This window comes from Oncorhynchus nerka, linkage group LG23, assembly GCF_034236695.1.
Source record: "Oncorhynchus nerka isolate Pitt River linkage group LG23, Oner_Uvic_2.0, whole genome shotgun sequence".
NCBI classification, from domain to species: Eukaryota; Metazoa; Chordata; class Actinopteri; order Salmoniformes; family Salmonidae; genus Oncorhynchus; species Oncorhynchus nerka.
In genome coordinates, this window is record NC_088418.1 from 40,734,361 (window position 1) to 40,753,863 (window position 19,503).

Below are 19,503 nucleotides of genomic sequence, written 5' to 3' on the forward strand. Positions count from 1 at the left end.
TCATCCCAAAGGTGTTCGATGGGGTTGAGGTCAGGGCTCTATGCAGGCCAGTCAAGTTCTTCCACAGCGATCTGGACAAACAATTTCTGTATGGACCTCGCTTTGTGCACGGGGGCAATGTCATGCTGAAACAGGAAAGGGCCTTCCCCAAACTGTAAAAGTAAGCATTTCACGGTAAAGGCTACACCCGTTGTATAAAGGTGCATGTGACAAATAACCTTTTATTTGATTTTAAATTAGTGCATGTTAATGTGAGTTTTGTCCCTGTGTGCATCCTTTTGGTGCATATGTGTACATTATGTTGCATGTATGTAGTTGGCTCCATACACACTCAGGTTGTACAGGGGGGCAGAGGCAGCAGCTGGCACAGTGGTAAGGAGCGTTGGGCTAGTAACCGAAAAGTCACTGGCTCGAATCCCTGAGTCGACTAGGTGAAAAATCTGTCATTTAGCCCTAGAGTAAGGCACTTAAACCTAATTGCGCTGTATAAGCGCGTCTGCTAAATAACTCAATTGTATCTGCAAATGTTCAATGCATTTGACTTAATGGGTGAGATACGACAGACATTTATTTTATGAGATTGTCTGCACAAAACAAATTTACACGACCATTGTGGAGACACCACACAATGGTTGTACAACTTGTATGGGTTTGTATTTACACATTTACACCTCACTTTTCCCAGTCTGTCTGCACTTGGTAAATGCTTAGTGTGTTTTTGGGGTGTTTATTTGAGGAGTGTTTTGGTGTGTTCTCTGGGTCTGTCCTCCAGGAGTGTATATCAGACTACCGTGAGGTGCCTCTGTCTGTTCAAATGGCTGTGGAGGGCCTGGAGGTACCAGGGACAGGAGGACTGAAGTCAGTCCTGAGCCCAGACAACCCAACCTCTTTTGTACACATGGTGAGCGCTGTGTGTGTATGTGTGTGTGTAATTTGGTTGTGTGTCTGAATGTGCTAGGTAAAGCCCCGCCTTATCTCAGCTCACAGGTTACCATAGCAGCACCCCACTTGTAGCACGCGCTCCAGCATGTATATCTCACTGGTCACCCCCAAAGCCAATTCCTCCTTTGGCTGCCTTCCCTTCCAGTTCTCTGCTGCCAATGACAGGAACGAACTGCAAAAATCACTGAAGCTGGAGACTCATATCTCCCTCACTAACTTTAAGCACCAGCTGTCAGAGCAGCTCACAGATCACTGCACCTGTACATAGCCCATCTGTAAACAGCCCATCTATCTACCTACCTCATCCCCATGCTGTATTTATTTATTTATCTTGCTCCTTTGCACCCCAGTATCTCTACTTGCACATTCATCTTTTGCACATCTATCACTCCAGTGTTTAATTGCTATATTGTAATTACTTCGCCACCATGACCATGGCCTTACCTCCCTTAACCTACCTCATTTGCACACACTGTATATAGACTTTTTCATCTGTATTATTGACTGTATGTTTGTTTATACCATGTGTAACTCTGTGTTGTTGTATGTGTCGAACTGCTTTGCTTTATCTTGGCCAGTTCACAGTTGTAAATGAGAACTTGTTCTCAACTAGCCTACCTGGTTAAATAAAGGTGAAATAAAATGCATTTAAAAAAAATGTTTTTGCAGCAGTTTGTGATGTTTTTTTTTTCAGATCTTGCTGGAGAAGGTTTGTGGCGAGGACCATGTGTGTGTCTCTGACTTATCAGTCAACGTCACCAGGTGAAATATGTCAAATATTTGTCCAATTTGTCATTGTATTAATTGAACTGTTTCTTAAACGGTCTCTCTCTCCCGCTCTCTCCCCTCCTCTCTTCTCCAGTCCAGAGGTGGTGTGTAGCGAAGGTTTCCCAGTAGAAGTAGAGGTAGAGGTGGCTAACAGTGGAGAGGATTCCTCTGAGGCTGAGCTGACACTGGTCCACCCCTCCTCCATACCCTTCGTTCCTACCAAACGGGTAAGACCCACCACTGTCGGGAGGGATGGAGGCAGGTTTAGGATGAAGGGCTAGAGAGATATATGAAGGGGTGTGATGGAGAGATTTAGTTGTGAGCAGGGGTGGGAAGGATGGAGGGATGAAAGGATGGGGTGGATTAAGTTGTTAGCAGGTGGGAAGGATGGTGGGTTGAAAGGATGAACGATAGAGATATATACTGTATGAAGGGATGCCATGGATTTAGTTGTGAGCAGGGGTGGGAATGATGGAGGGATGAAAGGATGGGATTTTGGATGGCAGGGGTGGGAAGGATGGATTTAGTTGTGAGCAGGGATGGGAGATGGAGGGATGAAAGGATGGGGGGTTGTGAGAGGGGTTGGAAGGATGGAGGGATGAAAGGATGAACGATAGAGAGAGGGATGAACGGATGGGGTGGATTTAGTTGTGAGCAGGGATGAAAGGATGGTTAGTTGTGAGCAGGGGTGGGAAGGATGGAGGGATGAAAGGATGGGATGGATTTAGTTGTGGCATGAGAAGGAGGATGAACGGATGGATTTAGTTGTGAGCAGGGTTGGTAAGGATGGAGGGATGAGAGGATGGGATGGATGGAGGGATGGGATGGATTTAGTTGTGAGCGGGGGTGGGAAGGATGAAAGGATGAACTATAGAGAGATATATATTGAATGAAGGAATGCAATGGTTTTAGTTGTGAGCAGGGTTGGTGAGAATGAAAGGATGGGATGGATTTAGTTGTGTGCAGGGGTGGGAAGGATGGAGGGGATGGTGGGATGAATTTAGTTGTGAGAAGGGTTGGGAAGGATGAAGGGATGGGATGGATTTAGTTGTGAGCAGGGGTGGGAAGGATGGAGGGATGAAAGGATGGATTTAGTTGTGAGCAGGGGTGGGAAAGATGGAGGGATGAAGGGATGGGATGGATTTAGTTGTGAGCAGGGGTGGGAAGGATGGAGGGATGAAGGGATGGATTTAGTTGTGAGCAGGGGTGGGAAGGATGGAGGGATGAAAGGATGGATTTAGTTGTGAGCGGGGTGGGGGATGGAGGGATGGATGGATGGGGATGAAAGGATGAACGATAGAGAGATATACTGTATGAAGGGATGCCGTGGATTTAGTTGTGAGCAGGGGTGGGAAGGATGGAGGGATGAAAGGATGGGATGGATTAAGTTGTGAGCAGGGGTTGGAAGGATGGAGGGATGAAAGGATGAACGATAGAGAGATATACTGTGTGAAGTGATAAGATGGTTTTGGTTGTGAGCAGGGGTGGGAAGGATGGAGGGATGAAAGGATGGGATGGATTTAGTTGTGAGCAGGGGTGAGAAGGATCGAGGGATGAACGGATGGGGTGGATTTAGTTGTGAGCAGGGGGTTGAAAGGTGGGATGGATTTGGTTGTGGATGAAAGGATGGGATGGATTTTTGAGCAGGGTTGTGAGAAGGATGGGATGGAAGAGAAGGGGGAGGATGGGATGAAAGGATGGGATGGATTTAGTTGTGAGCAAGGGATGGAGGGATGGGATGGATTTAGTTGTGAGCGGGGGTGGAAAGGATGGAGGGATGAAAGGATGGGATGGATTTAGTTGTGAGCAGGGGTGAGAAGGATCGAGGGATGAACGGATGGGGTGGATTTAGTTGTGAGCAGGGTTGGTAAGGATGAAAGGATGGGATGGATTTGGTTGTGAGCAGGGGTGGGAAGGATGGAGGGATGAACGGATGGGGTGGATTTAGTTGTGAGCAGGGGTGGGAAGGATGAAAGGATGAACTATAGAGAGATATATATTGAATGAAGGAATGCGATGGTTTTAGTTGTGAGCAGGGTTGGTAAGAATGAAAGGATGGGATGGATCTAGTTGTGAGCAGGGTTGGTGAGAATGAAAGGATGGGATGTATTTAGTTGTGTGCAGGGGTGGGAAGGATGGAGGGGATGGTGGGATGGATGTAGTTGTGAGCAGGGGTGGGAAGGATGGATGGATGAAAGGATGGGATGGATTTAGTTGTGAGCAGGGGTGGGAAGGATGGAGGGATGAAAGGATGGATTTAGTTGTCAGCAGGGGTGGGAAGGATGGAGGGATGAAAGGATGGGATGAATTTAGTTGTGAGAAGGGTTGGGAAGGATGAAGGGAGGGATGAAGGGATGGAGCAGGGTGGGAAAGATGGAGGGATGAAAGGATGGATTTATGCAGGGTTGGGAAGGGTTGAAAGGATGGATTTAGTTGTGAGCAGGGGTGGGAAGGATGGAGGGATGAAAGGATGGATTTAGTTGTGAGCGGGGGTGGGGGGATGAAAGGGGAATTTTGGATGGAATGGATGACGGATGAAAGGATGGGATGGATTGTGAGCAGGGGTGGGGGATGGAGGATGAAAGGATGAACTATAGAGAGAGTGATATAGTTTGAATGAAGGAGGGATGAAGGGATGGGTTTTAGTTGTGAGCAGGGGTGGGAAGGATGGAGGGATGAAGGGATGGATGGTATGAAAGGATGGGATGGATTTAATTGTGAGAAGGGCTGGGATGGAGGGATGAATGGATGGGATGGACTTAGTTGTGAGCAGGGGTGGGAGGATGGATGGGATGAAAGGATGGGATGGTTTAGTTGTGAGCAGGGGTGGGAAGGATGGAGGGATGAAAGGATGGGATGGATTAAGTTGTGAGCAGGGGTTGGAAGGATGGAGGGATGAAAGGATGAACGATAGAGAGATATACTGTGTGAAGTGATAAGATGGTTTTGGTTGTGAGCAGGGGTGGGAAGGATGGAGGGATGAAAGGATGGGATGGATTTAGTTGTGAGCAGGGGTGAGAAGGATCGAGGGATGAACGGATGGGGTGGATTTAGTTGTGAGCAGGGTTGGTAAGGATGAAAGGATGGGATGGATTTGGTTGTGAGAAGGGGTGGGAAGGATGGAGGGATGAAAGGATGGGATGGATTTAGTTGTGAGCAAGGGATGGAGGGATGGGATGGATTTAGTTGTGAGCGGGGGTGGAAAGGATGGAGGGATGAAAGGATGGGATGGATTTAGTTGTGAGCAGGGGTGAGAAGGATCGAGGGATGAACGGATGGGGTGGATTTAGTTGTGAGCAGGGTTGAGGGATGAACGGATGGGGTGGATGAAAGGATGGGATGGATTTGGTTGTGAGCAGGGGTGGGAAGGATGGAGGGATGAACGGATGGGGTGGATTTAGTTGTGAGCAGGGTTGGTAAGGATGAAAGGATGGGATGGATTTAGTTGTGAGCAGGGGTGGGAAGGATGAAAGGATGAACTATAGAGAGATATATATTGAATGAAGGAATGCGATGGTTTTAGTTGTGAGCAGGGTTGGTAAGAATGAAAGGATGGGATGGATCTAGTTGTGAGCAGGGTTGGTGAGAATGAAAGGATGGGATGGATTTAGTTGTGTGCAGGGGTGGGAAGGATGGAGGGGATGGTGGGATGGATGTAGTTGTGAGCAGGGGTGGGAAGGATGGATGGATGAAAGGATGGGATGGATTTAGTTGTGAGCAGGGGTGGGAAGGATGGAGGGATGAAAGGATGGATTTAGTTGTCAGCAGGGGTGGGAAGGATGGAGGGATGAAAGGATGGGATGAATTTAGTTGTGAGAAGGGTTGGGAAGGATGAAGGGATGGGATGGATTTAGTTGTGAGCAGGGGTGGGAAGGATGGGATGGATTTCGTTGTGAGCAGGGGTGGGAAGGATGGAGGGATGAAAGGATGGATTTAGTTGTGAGCAGGGGTGGGAAAGATGGAGGGATGAAAGGATGGATTTAGTTGTGAGCAGGGTTGGGAAGGGTGGAGGGATGAAAGGATGGATTTAGTTGTGAGCAGGGGTGGGAAGGATGGAGGGATGAAAGGATGGATTTAGTTGTGAGCGGGGGTGGGAAGGATGGAGGGATGAAAGGATGGAATTTTGTTAGTTATAAGCAGGGTTGGGAAGGATGACGGGATGAAAGGATGGGATGGATTAAGTTGTGAGCAGGGGTGGGAAGGATGGAGGGATGAGAGGATGAACGGTAGAGATATACTGTGTGAAGTGATGCAATGGTTTTAGTTGTGATCAGGGGTGGAAAGGATGGAGGGATGAAAGGATGGGATGGATTTAGTTGTGAGCAGGGGTGGGAAGGATGAAAGGATGAACTATAGAGAGATATATATTGAATGAAGGAATGCGATGGTTTTAGTTGTGAGCAGGGGTGGGGAGGATGGAGGTATGAAAGGATGGGATGGATTTAATTGTGAGAAGGGCTGGGATGGAGGGATGAATGGATGGGATGGACTTAGTTGTGAGCAGGGGTGGGAAGGATGGAGGGATGAAAGGATGGGATGGTTTAGTTGTGAGCAGGGGTGGGAAGGATGGAGGGATGAAAGGATGGGATGGATTTAGTTGTGAGCAGGGTTGGTGAGAATGAAGGGATGGGATGGATTTAGTTGTGTGCAGGGGTGGGAAGGATGGAGGGATGAAAGGATGGGATGGTTTAGTTGTGAGCAGGGGTGGGAAGGATGGAGGGATGAAAGGATGGGATGGATTTAGTTGTGAGCAGGATGGAAGGATGAAAGGATGGATTTAGTTGTGAGCAGGGGTGGGAAGGATGGAGGGATGATAGGATGAACGGTAGAGATATAATGTATGAAGGGAGGGGATGGTTTTAGTTGTGAGCAGGGGTGGGAAGGATGGAGGGATGAAAGGATGGGATGGATTTAGTTGTGAGCAGGGGTGGGAAGGATGGAGGGATGAAAGGATGGGATGGATTTAGTTGTGAGCAGAGGTGGGAAGGATGGAGGAATGAAAGGATGGGTTGGATTTAGTTGTGAGCAGGGTTGGTAAGAATGGAGGGATGAAAGGATGGGATGGATTTAGTTGTGAGCAGGGGATGGAGGGATGGGATGGATTTAGTTGTGATCAGGAGTGGGAAGGATGGAGGGATGAAAGGGGATGGATTTAATTGGGAAGGATGGAGGAATGAGAGGATGGATTTAGTTGTGAGCAGGGGTGAGAAGGATGGAGGAATGAAAGGATGAACTATAGAGAGATATATATTGATTGAAGGGATGGGATGGATTTAGTTGTGAGCAGGGGTGGGAAGGATGGAGGAATGAGAGGATGGATTTAGTTGTGAGCAGGGGTGGGAAGGATGGAGGGATGAGAGGATGGATTTAGTTGTGAGCAGGGGTGGGAAGGATGGAGGGATGAAAGAATGGGATGAATTTAGTTGTGAGCAGGGTTGGTAAGAATGAAAGGATGGGATGGTTTAGTTGTGAGCAGGGGTGGGAAGGATGGAGGGATGAAAGGATGGGATGGATTTAGTTGTGAGCAGGATGGAAGGATGAAAGGATGGATTTAGTTGTGAGCAGGGGTGGGAAGGATGGAGGGATGAAAGGATGGGATGGATTTAGTTGTGAGCAGGGGATGGAGGGATGGGATGGATGTAGTTGTGATCAGGAGTGGGAAGGATGGAGGGATGAAAGGATGGGATGGATTTAATTGTGAGCAGGGGTGGGAAGGATGGAGGAATGAGAGGATGGATTTAGTTGTGAGCAGGGGTGAGAAGGATGGAGGAATGAAAGGATGAACTATAGAGAGATATATATTGATTGAAGGGATGGGATGGATTAAGTTGTGAGCAGGGGAGGTAAGGATGGAGGGATGAGAGGATGGATTTAGTTGTGAGCAGGGGTGGGAAGGATGGAGGGATGAAAGAATGGGATGAATTTAGTTGTGAGCAGGGTTGGTAAGAATGAAAGGATGGATTTATTTGTCTGCAGGGGTGGGACGGATGGAGGGATAGAGATTTGATAAACTGTTTGCTTTTATCAGCTCGTTTTGTTTGGCTTTGATCATGTCACAGGTAACATTTCATTCTGTTATAGCCATCAGGACCAGGCCAGGTGGCTGTTTGGTGTGTGTCCAACACCACAGGACTAGAAAACATCACACACACAGTGTGTCCTCTCAGCTCTTCCGTCCTGAGACAGGGGGCACGGGTAAACATCATTAAGCCTACTGAATTTTTGTAAAACTGAGAGACAATATTTTGATCTGATTCTGCCCTTCCCCCAGGTGACAGTGTTGATGTCATTCACAGTGTTTGAGCCAACTTGTTTGAGAGAAAGACTGGCTTTAAATGTGTTTGTTACTAGGTGAGTCACCATTTCCACGGATAGAACTTAACCAGTGATGGGGGGAAATGAAGTTATTATTTTCTATTTTACTCTATTCCATTCATCTATGTAATCAGAATTTGTAGATCATAATTTGTGTCATGGTAAACGTGTATTCATTCTTCTGTCCTACAGTGATAATGAAGGACAGAGCACCCTTCAGGATAACTATGCAAGTGCCTCTGTCGATGTCAAACTTCCAATCAATATTGTTGTGAAAGGGTGGGTGCATACAATTTCCTCTTCAGACAAAGTATCAATATGACAATAGTGACTGAGTCAGGATAAATGATCTTTACTTATTATATTTCAGGGGAGACTCCTCCCAATACGTAACTTTCCCAGACAACAAGCTTCTGGAGCACATATACATGGTAGGAATAAATCCTACTGTACATGGTACTGCTGCCTACTGGTTCTGTATACATGTCTGTCTCTATCTGTTAGTATTTCAATTACACGTTATATCTCCCCATGTCCTATCTCCATCTCTGAGGTGGAGAATTTTGGAGATGTGGCAGCACCGGTCAATGTAACATTTGTGATTCCAGTGGAGTTGGACTCTGGTTACCTGTGGAATGTGTCTCTTCCTCAAACAGTGAGTGCAGCCCGGGTCCTTTTCATTAGGGTACACCTTTTTGACATTGTCAGCGAAAATTGGTTTTTCTTATTGGGCAAGTTTAGATAGTACCTTCGTGTTTCACTCGAAGCATTTACTTTTGTTTTGTGCCCGGTCTGTAGCAGACACAGGTCATCTGACAGCATCTAAAATAGTCAAGCAGCACTTTCCTCAATCAATCAGCATGAAGTACCAGTGGCAGGATATGGTATTTGGTTAGTTGCATATGTCTTCCGGCATTATACGTGTACTTATTTTTGTGTGCATGTCTGTGTTTGTGCCAAAGGATAACAGCAGAGGAAAGTGTGAGAGGAAGGAGGTATTCTCTAAACAGGAAAAAAACACTCTGTTTTATCAGGTGAGATAGACCTCTAAAAGAGACATAAACTCAATAGAAACATGGGTGTTTCTCTAATCACTTGTCATTATAAGTACAGTCATTTCTACTCTAACTCTTCTAATTGGGTCTACCACAGCACTGTAGTGGGGTCATCTGTCATCTGGTTGGCTGCACCATAGGACTGTCATCCAACAATCAGCCAACCATCTTCAAGTTTGTTGGGAATATCAGTAGAAACTCAGAGGTAAGGATAATCGTAACTTCATACATACGTTTCATGTTGTTGATTAATGTATGTAAGCACATGTTTTGTATGGGCTAGATGAGGCAGCCATATATAGATTGCTCTGGTATGGTTCCATGTCAAGCAGATGAGGGGCTAGATTCTATCAGATCCGTGTCAGACGACACCCGCATAGCGGTTGTTTTGGCAGTGTCAAATCAAAGCAAACTTTATTTGTCACATGCCCCGAACTCAACAAGTGTAGACCTTACCGTGAAATGCTTACTTACAAGACCTTAACCAACAGTACAGTTCAAGAAGAGTTAAGAAAATATTTACCAAATTAACTAAAGTAAAAATAAAAAAGTAACATAACAATAACAAGGCTATATACAGGGCGTACCGGTACCGAGTCAGTGTGCGGGGGTACAGGTTTGAGGTCATTTGTACATGTAGGTAGGGGTGAAGTGACTATGCATAGATAATAAACAGCGAGTAGCAGCAGTGTACAAAACAAAGTCTTATGGCTAGGGGACAGAAGCTCTGAAGGAGCTTTTTGGTCCAAGACGTGGCACTCCGGTACCGCTTCCCGTGCGGTAGCAGAGAAAAGAGTCTATGACTCTATGACTATGGCAATTTTATGGGCTTTCCTCTGACACCACCTATTATATAGGTCCTGGATGGCAAGAAGCTTGGCCCCGGTGATGCACTGGGCCGTTTGCACTACTCTCTGTAACGCCTTACGGTCAGATGCCGAGCAGTTGCCAACCCAGGCGGTGATGCAACCGGTCAGGATGTTCTCGATGGTGCAGCTGTAGAACTTTTTGAGGATCTGGGGACCCATGCCAAATCATTTCAGTCTCCTGAGGGGGAAAAGGTTTTGTCGTGCCCTTTGTCTTGGTGTTTTTGGACCATGATAGATCATTGGTGATGTGGACACCAAGGAACTTGAAACTCTCGACCCGCTCCACTACAGCCCAGTTGATGTTAATGGGGGTCTGTTCGACCTGCATTCTCCTGTAGTCCACAGGACACTCCCTGTGTCGTCAGCAAACTTAATGATGGTGTTGGAGTCATGTTTGGCAATGCAGTCGTGGGTGAACAGGGATTACAGGAGGGGACTACGTACACACCCCCGAGGGGCCCCTTACCACCTGGGTGCGGCCCACCAGGAAGTCCAGGATACATTTGGAGAGGGAGGTGTTCAGTCCCATGGTCCTTAGCTTAGTGATGAGCTTTGAGGGCACTATGGTGTTGAATGCTGAGCTCTAGTCAATGAACAGCATTCTTACATACAGTTGAAGTCGGAAGTTTGCATACACTTACAGTATATCACAAAAGTGAGTAAACCCCTCACATTTTTGTCAATATTTGAGTATATATTTTCATGTGACAACACTGAAGAAATGACACGTTGCTACAATGTAAAGTAGTGAGTGTACAGCTTGTATAACACTGTAAATTTGCTGTCCCCTCAAAATAACTCAACACACAGCCATTAATGTCTAAACCGCTGGCAACAAAAGTGAGTACACCCCTAAGTGAAAATGTCAAAATTGGGCCCAAAGTGTCAATATTTTGTGTGGCCACCATCATTTTCCAACACTGCCTTAACCCTCTTGGGCATGGAGTTCACCAGAGCTTCACAGGTTGCCACTGGAGTCCTCTTCCACTCCTCCATGACGACATCACGGAGCTGGTGGATGTTAGAGGCCTTGCACTCCTCCACCTTCCGTTTGAGGATGCCCCACAGATGCTCAATAGGGTTTAGGTCTGGAGACATGCTTGGCCAGTCCATCACCTTTACCCTCAGCTTCTTTAGCAAGGCAGTGGTCGTCTTTGAAGTGTGTTTGGGGTCGTTATCATGTTGGAATACTGCCCTGCGGCCCAGTCTCCGAAGGGAGGGGATCATGCTCTGCTTCAGTATGTCACAGTTGCCATTCATGGTTCCCTCAATGAACTGTAGCTCCCCAGTGCCGGCAGCACTCATGCAGCCCCAGACAATGACACTCCCACCACCATGCTTGACTGTAGGCAAGACACACTTGTCTTTGTACTCCTCACCTGGTTGCCACCACACACGCTTGACACCATCTGAACCAAATAAGTTTATCTTGGTCTCATCAGACCACAGGACATGGTTCCAGTAATCCATGTCCTTAGTCTGCTTGTCTTCAGCAAACTGTTTGCGGGCTTTCTTGTGTATCATCTTTAGAAGAGGATTCCTTCTGGGACGACAGCCATGCAGACCAATTTGATGCAGTGTACGGCGTATAGTCTGAGCACTGACAGGCTGACGCTGAGCACGTGCACTCAACTTCTTTGGTCGACCATGGCGAGGCCTGTTCTGAGTGGAACCGCTGTATGGTCTTGGCCACCGTGCTGCAGCTCTGTTTCAGGGTCTTGGCAATCTTCTTATAGCCCAGGCCGTCTTTATGTAGAGCAATAATTTTTTTTTTCAGATCCTCAGAGAGTTCTTTGCCATGAGGTGCCATGTTGAACTTCCAGTGACCAGTCAGTATGAGGGAGTGTGAGAGCGACGACACCAAATTTAACACACCTGCTCCCCATTCACACCTGAGACCTTGTAACACTAACGAGTCACATGACACCGGGGAGGGAAAATGGCTAATTGGGCCCAATTTGGACATTTTCACTTAGAGGTGTACTCACTTTTGTTGCCAGCGGTTTAGACATTAATGGCTGTGTGTTGAGTTATTTTGAAGGGACAGCAAATTTACACTGTTATACAAGCTGTACACTCACTACTTTACATTGTAGCAAAGTGTAATTTCTTCAGTGTTGTCACATGAAAAGATATACTCAAATATTTACAAAAATGTGAGGGGTTTATTCACTTTTGTGATATACTGTAGGTTGGAGTCATTAAAACTTTTCAACCATGGAAAACGGCTGTGAGAATTTTTCTACAATATTCACATGTTGACACCCTTACGATCTATGACTGTCTAGCTGGCTGGGTTTAGTATATTTACTGGCCCATACCAGTGACAAACCTAACTATGTTATCAACATATGGCAGAACACAAACAAAATCTAGCTAACTTATTTTGCCAGCAAGAAAGAAATAGCCACATTCATTCAGAAACGGGGGAAGAGAATAGCTAGCCATTGCAAGAAACATTTATAATCCCATTGAGCAAAATCCACAATCCACCCCTCCAAATAAAGCCTGGCTCTGGGGCTTCTCAGAAATAGGTGCTACATTCCCTTTAAAGGTAATTTCTGATTGTGCCAATGTAACCGATATTAAATGGCTAGCTAGTTAGCGGTGGTGCGCGCTAATAGGTGACGTCACTCGCTCTGAGACCTGAAGTAGTTGTTCCCCTTGCTCTGCAAGGGCCGTGGCTTTTGTGGCGCGATGGGTAACGATGCTTCGTGGGTGACTGTTGTCTGTGTACAGAGGGTCCCTGGTTCGGGCGAGGAGAGGGACGGAAGCTATACTGTTACACCAACATATGCAGCATTTACCATGAATGCGATCTCCGCTATCGCAGGATCATTGCCTTTAAATTCCTATCGTGCTATAGCGATGAACTCCGGCGATACGGATTGAATCGAGCCCTATACTTTCTATCGCCATTTTGAACTTCTAACATGGTAGGGCTAATATGGAAGGGAGTGCTTTGTGACACACAAGCAGCCGCTCACCTATTTGTCAGCTTCTACCGCAGTTCCACCTCCAACACAGCCAAAATGCCAACGCGGGTTAGCGCTCCATCTGATTGAATCGAGGCCGAGATTCACGTTATGAGTTGTTGTGGTTCAGTTTCAGTAGTGTTGTTTGTTTCCCAGGGTTCAGCGGTGCAGGTGGAGGTGGTCAGTTGGGGGTCGCTGTCCTTCGACCAGAGTGTCTACTCCCAGTACCCTGCCGTTGGTTCTCAGAGTGTGAAGGTGAGCCAATCATTTCAGATGCTCTCTAAGGGCTCCAACTAAGGGCTCTAAGGGCTCCAACTGCTCTTAAACGCTAGTAAAACCAAATGCATGCTTTTCAACCGTTCGCTGCCTGCACCCGCACGCCTGACTAGCATCACCACCCTGGATGGTTCCGACCTTGAATATGTGGACAGCTATAAGTACCTAGGTGTCTAGCTAGACTGTAAACTCTCCTTCCAGACTCATCGGGCGGCAGGGTAGCCTAGTGGTTAGAGTGTTGGACTAGTAACCGAAAGGTTGAAGGTTCAAATCCTTGAGCCGACAAGGTATAAATCTGTCGTTCTGCCCCTGAACAGGCAGTTAACCCATTGTTCCTAGGCCGTCGTTGAAAATAAGAATTTGCCTGGTTAAATAAAGGTAAAATAAAAAATAAATAAAAAATATCAAACATCTCCAATCGAAAATCAAATCTAGAGTCGGCTTTCTATTCCGCAACAAAGCCTCCTCCACTCACGCCGCCAAACTTACCCTAGTAAAACTGACTATCCTACCGATCCTCGACTTCGGCGATGTCATCTACAAAATTGCTTCCAACACTCTACTCAGCAAACTGGATGCAGTTTATCACAGTGCCATCCGTTTTGTCACTAAAGCACCTTATACCACCCACCACTGCGACCTGTATGCTCTAGTCGGCTGGCCCTCGCTACATATTCGTCGCCAGACCCACTGGCTCCAGGTCATCTACAAGTCCATGCTAGGTAAAGCTCCGCCTTATCTCAGTTCACTGGTCACGATGGCAACACCCACCCATAGCACGCGCTCCAGCAGGTGTATCTCACTGATCATCCCTAAAGCCAACACCTCATTTGGCCGCCTTTCGTTCCAGTTCTCTGCTGCCTGTGACTGGAACGAATTGCAAAAATCGCTGAAGTTGGAGACTTTTATCTCCCTCACCAACTTCAAACATCTGCTATCTGAGCAGCTAACCGATCGCTGCAGCTGTACATAGTCTATCGGTAAATAGCCCACCCATTTTTACCTACCTCATCCCCATACTGTTTTTATTTATTTACTTTTCTTCTCTTTTGCACACCAATATCTCTACCTGTACATTACCATCTGATCATTTATCACTCCAGTGTTAATCTGCAAAATTGTAATTATTCGCCTACCTCCTCATGCCTTTTGCACACAATGTATATAGACTCCCTTTTTTTCTACTGTGTTATTGACTTGTTAATTGTTTACTCCATGTGTAACTCTGTGTTGTCTGTTCACACTGCTATGCTTTATCTTGGCCAGGTCGCAGTTGCAAATGAGAACTTGTTCTCAACTAGCCTACCTGGTTAAATAAAGGTGAAATAAAAAATAAATAAAAAATAAATAAAAATAAATATTCCATCAGATCCTCTTTAGCCCACATCTGCATAGTGGTTGTTTTGGCGGTAGGAACTGCGTTGCCATTGGTTGCATGGAGTCGCGTTAAGAGGAATCCCATGCAGTCTTGTTTACAAGTTCAAACATTGGAATGTAAGATGTAATCTACACCTCGATTAGGCTGATTAGAAATTCATATTATTTTGTTTCATGATTTTCAATTTGAGCACATTATTTCTAATGTGCTTCATGACAATGATCTTTCTCATTTCTTCCACTCACTCTTCTAGATTCTGTCCATTCTGGAGACAACTCCTGAATCCCACACTGCTCTCATTGCTTCTATCAGTGTTGTGTTTTCACTGTTGCTACTGATGATAATCTCTGGGTTTCTCTACAAGGTGAGACACTCCTCTAACCCTAAATCCTAACATAACCCTAGCCTCATGCCCGCATCCCAGTTCAACCCCAACCGCAACCACAATCCTAACCCTGTCTGGTTCAGTGGTTCTGGAGTGGGGAGGAGGGAGTGGGAGGTGACACCCTATTCCCTCTCCAATGATGTCTGTCTGTACGAACAACATTATGTATACATCATACAACCATATAAATATTTATTGACTAAAGACTATTTCTTTTTTCTCAGAAGGGTTTTTTCAAGAGCAGAAGAATTGCCTCTGGTGGTGTTGATTATAGTCCAGCTGTTCCTGGTCGGACTGCAGCCCCTGATGATGACCATGGTCTGACCGCTGATATTACCTCACTGGGGGAGAACACCCTGTAGCCCAGTGGCGGTCAGTGCCGTTTAAGTTGAGGGGGGAAGATTTTTTTCATGCGCATGGCCTTATTTCTATTACAGCATATTGGATGACAGTCATTCATATTCCATTCACCCAGTCCAATGTACCATTGGATAGGTTTAGGCTACTACATGATACTAGAATTTCCCTGTACACATCATGAGGGTTCTACAACCTAGCCTATGAATGAAAGTTTACAACGTAGGTGCACACAGGTCAAGAGACACATTTGAAGTGACAGACTGTGACACATGGACAGACAGTGACACCTTACACACTCTTGCCTTCATCTAGCTGATACAAGGTGTAGTCATTAGTCCAACATTTGCAAACAAAAGTTTCTAATGGACAAATTCAAGTATTTTTTTGTTCCGTTTTAGAAACGTGTTTCAACAGAATCGGCAGAATGAATACACCCCTGATCACGCGTAAACACAGTTCACTTTCATAGCAGCCACGTTGTATTCCTTCTCGCATCCATGCACTCTCCTCCTCTCACCTCTTCCCTTCACTTGTGGGCTCCAATGCACATCAACTTTATGTGACCAGATGAAAATAGCTTTCCAAGCCAAACCGCTACACACAGCCTATAGCTAATAGAACTAACGTGTTAGTAAACCCGCTACAATCATGCAGTAACGTTAGTGTACAGTCAGTCATTTTAAAAAATTGAACCTTTTATTTAACTAGGCAAGTCACTAAAGAACAAATTCTTATTTACAATGACAGCCTACTTGTAAAGCCCCCCCGGCCAACTCCTCCCCTAACCCAATCGCGGCCAATACTCCCGATACAGCCCGGGATTGAACCTGGGTCTGTAGTGATGCCTCTAGCACTGTAATGCAGTGCCTTAGACCGCTGCGCCACTCGGGAGGCCATAAGCCATTACACCGGTGGGCCTTGGTGGCAATAAATTAGTAATACCATAAGCTTACCTTGACTTGGAAGAGTTCAGGTGTTGTGTTGGAAAGTCATAGCCAGCTAACCTCTTAAGGATCAGACCCTTTTTTTTTCAATTTTCACCTAAAATGACATACCCAAATCTAACTGCCTGTAGCTCAGAACCTGAAGCAAGGATATGCATATTTTTGATACCATTTGAAAGGAAACACTTTAAAATTTGTGGAAATGTGAAATTAATGTAAGAGAATATAACACATTATATCTGCTAAAAGATAATACAAAGAAAAAAAACGTGTTTAAATATATATATAAAAAAATATTTTTAATCATTTTTACACTGATCCAATGGACCATTGCATTACTGTTCAAAATGTTGTATCAAGTCTGCCCAAATGTGCCTAATTGGTTTATTGATACATTTTCAAGTTCATAACTGTGCACTCTCCTCAAACAACAGCATGGTATTATTTCACTGTAACAGCTATTGTAAATTGGACAGTGCAGTTAGATTAACAATAATTTAAGCTTTCTACCCATATAAAACATGTCTATGTCCTGGGAAAGGTTCTTGTTACTTACAATGTCATGCTAATCACATTAGCTCATGTTAGCTCAACTGGCACGGGGGGCGATCCTGTAGAGGCCCTAGCTAACATAGCATCCCTCTGTTTGAGCAGGGTGTTTCAGTAGGCTAAACTAGCTAGCTGCATTTGCTAGCTAAGTAAGTGAAACTGAAAGTGAATTTTATTTATTTATTTTTTAGCCCTTTTTCGTGGTATCCAATTGTTTAGTAGCTACTATCTTGTCTCATCGCTACAACTCCCGTACGGGCTCGGGAGAGACGAAGGTTGAAAGTCATGCGTATTCCGATACACAACCCAACCAAGCCGCAATGCTTCTTAACACAGCGCCATCCAACCCGGAAGCCAGCCGCACCAATGTGTCGGAGGAAACACCGTGCACCTGGCAACCTTGGTTAGCACGCACTGCGCCCAGCCCGCCACGGGAGTCGCTGGTGCGCGATGAGACAAGGATTTCCCTACATGGGTTCGAGCCTGGGCGCAAACCCAGAGTCTCTGGTGGCACAGCTGGCGCTGCAGTACAGCGCCCTGCGCCACCCGGGAGGCCCGAAAGTGAATTTTGGGGGGGGGGAAATCTCTTTTTCTCTTTTGCTTCTCCTTCATTTTGGAAGATATACATTTGTTAAAATCTGGTAAACTATTGTCTTTCTTTCTCTTTGAGTCAACTACTCACCACATTTTATGCACTGCAGTGCTAGCTAGCTGTAGCTTATGCTTTCAGTACTATATTAATTATCGGATCCTTTGATTGGGTGGATAACATGTCAGTTCATGCTGCAAGAGCTCTGGCAGGCTGCTGGACGTCCTCTGGAAGTTTTCATAATTACTGGAAGGGGTTGAGAACCATGAGCCTCTTAGGTTTTGTATTGAAGTCAATGTACCCAGAGTAAGACGGAAGCTAGCTGTCCTCCGGCTACACCATGGTTCTACCCTATAGAGTGCTGTTCTGGTTACTGTAGACCTTCTTTAATCAATTATTTGGTGATGTGGTTATATTTAGTATAGTTTTATCTAAAGGATACATTTTAAAATATTTTATCAAATTCACTGAGGAGGATGGTCCTCCCCTTCCTCCTATGAGGAGCCTCCACTGCTTTAGCTGTATTCTGGGCTGACCCACCCAGCCACCTTAGCCTTTCTGATACCTCTGTCATTATGATTCTCTCCCGAAGTGTGCACTCACACTCATACATCTCGAAGTGTGCACTCATATTTAAAAGGAATGGATTGGTATGAGGAATATGGTGGAAACCTGTTTTTTGCATGTTATTTTGGCATTAATATGTGTCACAGATCAGTTTGCAAACAATGTCAAATAAAAATAATATTGAGTTAATAAAGCTGCATACAAACGGTCTCTTTTTTTGCTTTATTTCAGCTTAGCTCAATGCTTTCTGTAGTGGTCAGGCAGCCAGCGGAAAATATGGAGCGTAATATTCTCTAGTTGCGCTGTGATTGGTTCAGTGTTCTGTCACTCATGGAGAAACTACGTCACCGCAAAATCTACGGGTAGAGCTCGAAAATTCAAGCCCCTTACGTGCTGCCATAGAGTTACATTAGAAGTGCCCATCCAAGAAGGCTCAAGGTCATTGGCCACAGGTAAAATTTACGTAAAATACCGTTATGTCTACCGTAGCTTTGATTGGACTGATCATGTCAACATCATACATTGGGCTCCTGAGTGGTGCAACGGTTTAAGGCACTCTCAGTGCTAGAGGTGTTACTACAGACCCTGGTTCATTTCCAGGGTGTATCACAACCAGCTGTGATTGGGAGTCCCATTGGGCGATGCACAATTGGCCCAGCGTCGTTCCGGGTTATGGTATGGCCATCATTGTAAATAAGAATTTGTTCTTAACTGACTTGCCTTGTTACATAAAGAAAATACTTTCAAAATCGTAGCAATCAAGCTAGACAAGCAGTCATCGTCGTCAATCTAAAGGCAAATCTTTTTGATCCTTGACATATGAAGAGAAATTTAGATAAAACGTATCGGTGCTCATCGGCCATAAATGCGCCACTGCAGCCCCTGGTTTGATCCCAGGCTCTGTTACAGCCGGCTGTGACCGGGAGACCCATGAGGCGGTGCACAATTGGCCCAGCGTCGTCCAGGTTAGGGGACGGTTTGGCCAGCCGGGATGTCCTTGTCTCATCGTGCTCTAGCAAGTCCTTGTGGCGGCAAAGGAACCTGAAAGCTGACTTCAGTTGTCACTTCGACAGTGTTTCCTCCGACACGTTAGTGCAGCTGGCTTCCGGGTTAACCCGAGCAGTGTGTCAAGAAGCAGTGTGGCTTGGCTCTCAACCTTAGTCTAGTCCGTAAGGGAGTTGCAGTGAAGAGACAATATCCTAATTACCAATTGGATATCACAAAAAAGGGGGTAACGCCATGGGCCAGAAAGGTTTTAATACATTGGCTATGCTGTCAATCCAGCATGACTTCTGCCACGTTCAAAACACCTGGCAACTCGGAAATCTACGACTTCAGTGAGTTCAAGACAACTGGGAACTCCGATAAAACTAGCTCAGACTGGGAAAATAAGGAAAATAATTTTGATAATAATCACCCAACGCGGAATTCCAAGTTGAGATTTTTCTAGAGCCCACAAGGACTGCCGCGCCACCTTCCTGCTCAAGGGAGCACAGCACAAGGCGAGTCAAATAAATTGTAATATCCCTCA

General features: G+C 45.7%; 1 protein-coding gene across 4 annotated transcripts in view; it reads left to right on the forward strand.

The window, feature by feature from the left end:
• The window catches only part of LOC115106834 (integrin alpha-X-like), a 59,976-nt gene extending 41,794 nt beyond the window's left edge, over positions 1-18,182 (forward strand). For all 4 annotated transcript variants that reach the window (XM_029629964.2, XM_065008118.1, XM_029629968.2 and 1 more), the window contains 13 exons: positions 773-901; positions 1,637-1,704; positions 1,805-1,937; positions 7,792-7,905; positions 7,982-8,061; positions 8,218-8,304; positions 8,396-8,456; positions 8,579-8,680; positions 8,988-9,059; positions 9,178-9,285; positions 13,081-13,179; positions 14,832-14,942; positions 15,188-18,182. In XM_029629964.2, the coding sequence (XP_029485824.1) occupies positions 773-901; positions 1,637-1,704; positions 1,805-1,937; positions 7,792-7,905; positions 7,982-8,061; positions 8,218-8,304; positions 8,396-8,456; positions 8,579-8,680; positions 8,988-9,059; positions 9,178-9,285; positions 13,081-13,179; positions 14,832-14,942; positions 15,188-15,325 (1,302 nt within the window). In that variant the 3' untranslated portion in view covers positions 15,326-18,182. The remainder of the gene's footprint in view (positions 1-772; positions 902-1,636; positions 1,705-1,804; positions 1,938-7,791; positions 7,906-7,981; positions 8,062-8,217; positions 8,305-8,395; positions 8,457-8,578; positions 8,681-8,987; positions 9,060-9,177; positions 9,286-13,080; positions 13,180-14,831; positions 14,943-15,187) is intronic.
• Positions 18,183-19,503: the final 1,321 nt, after the last annotated feature.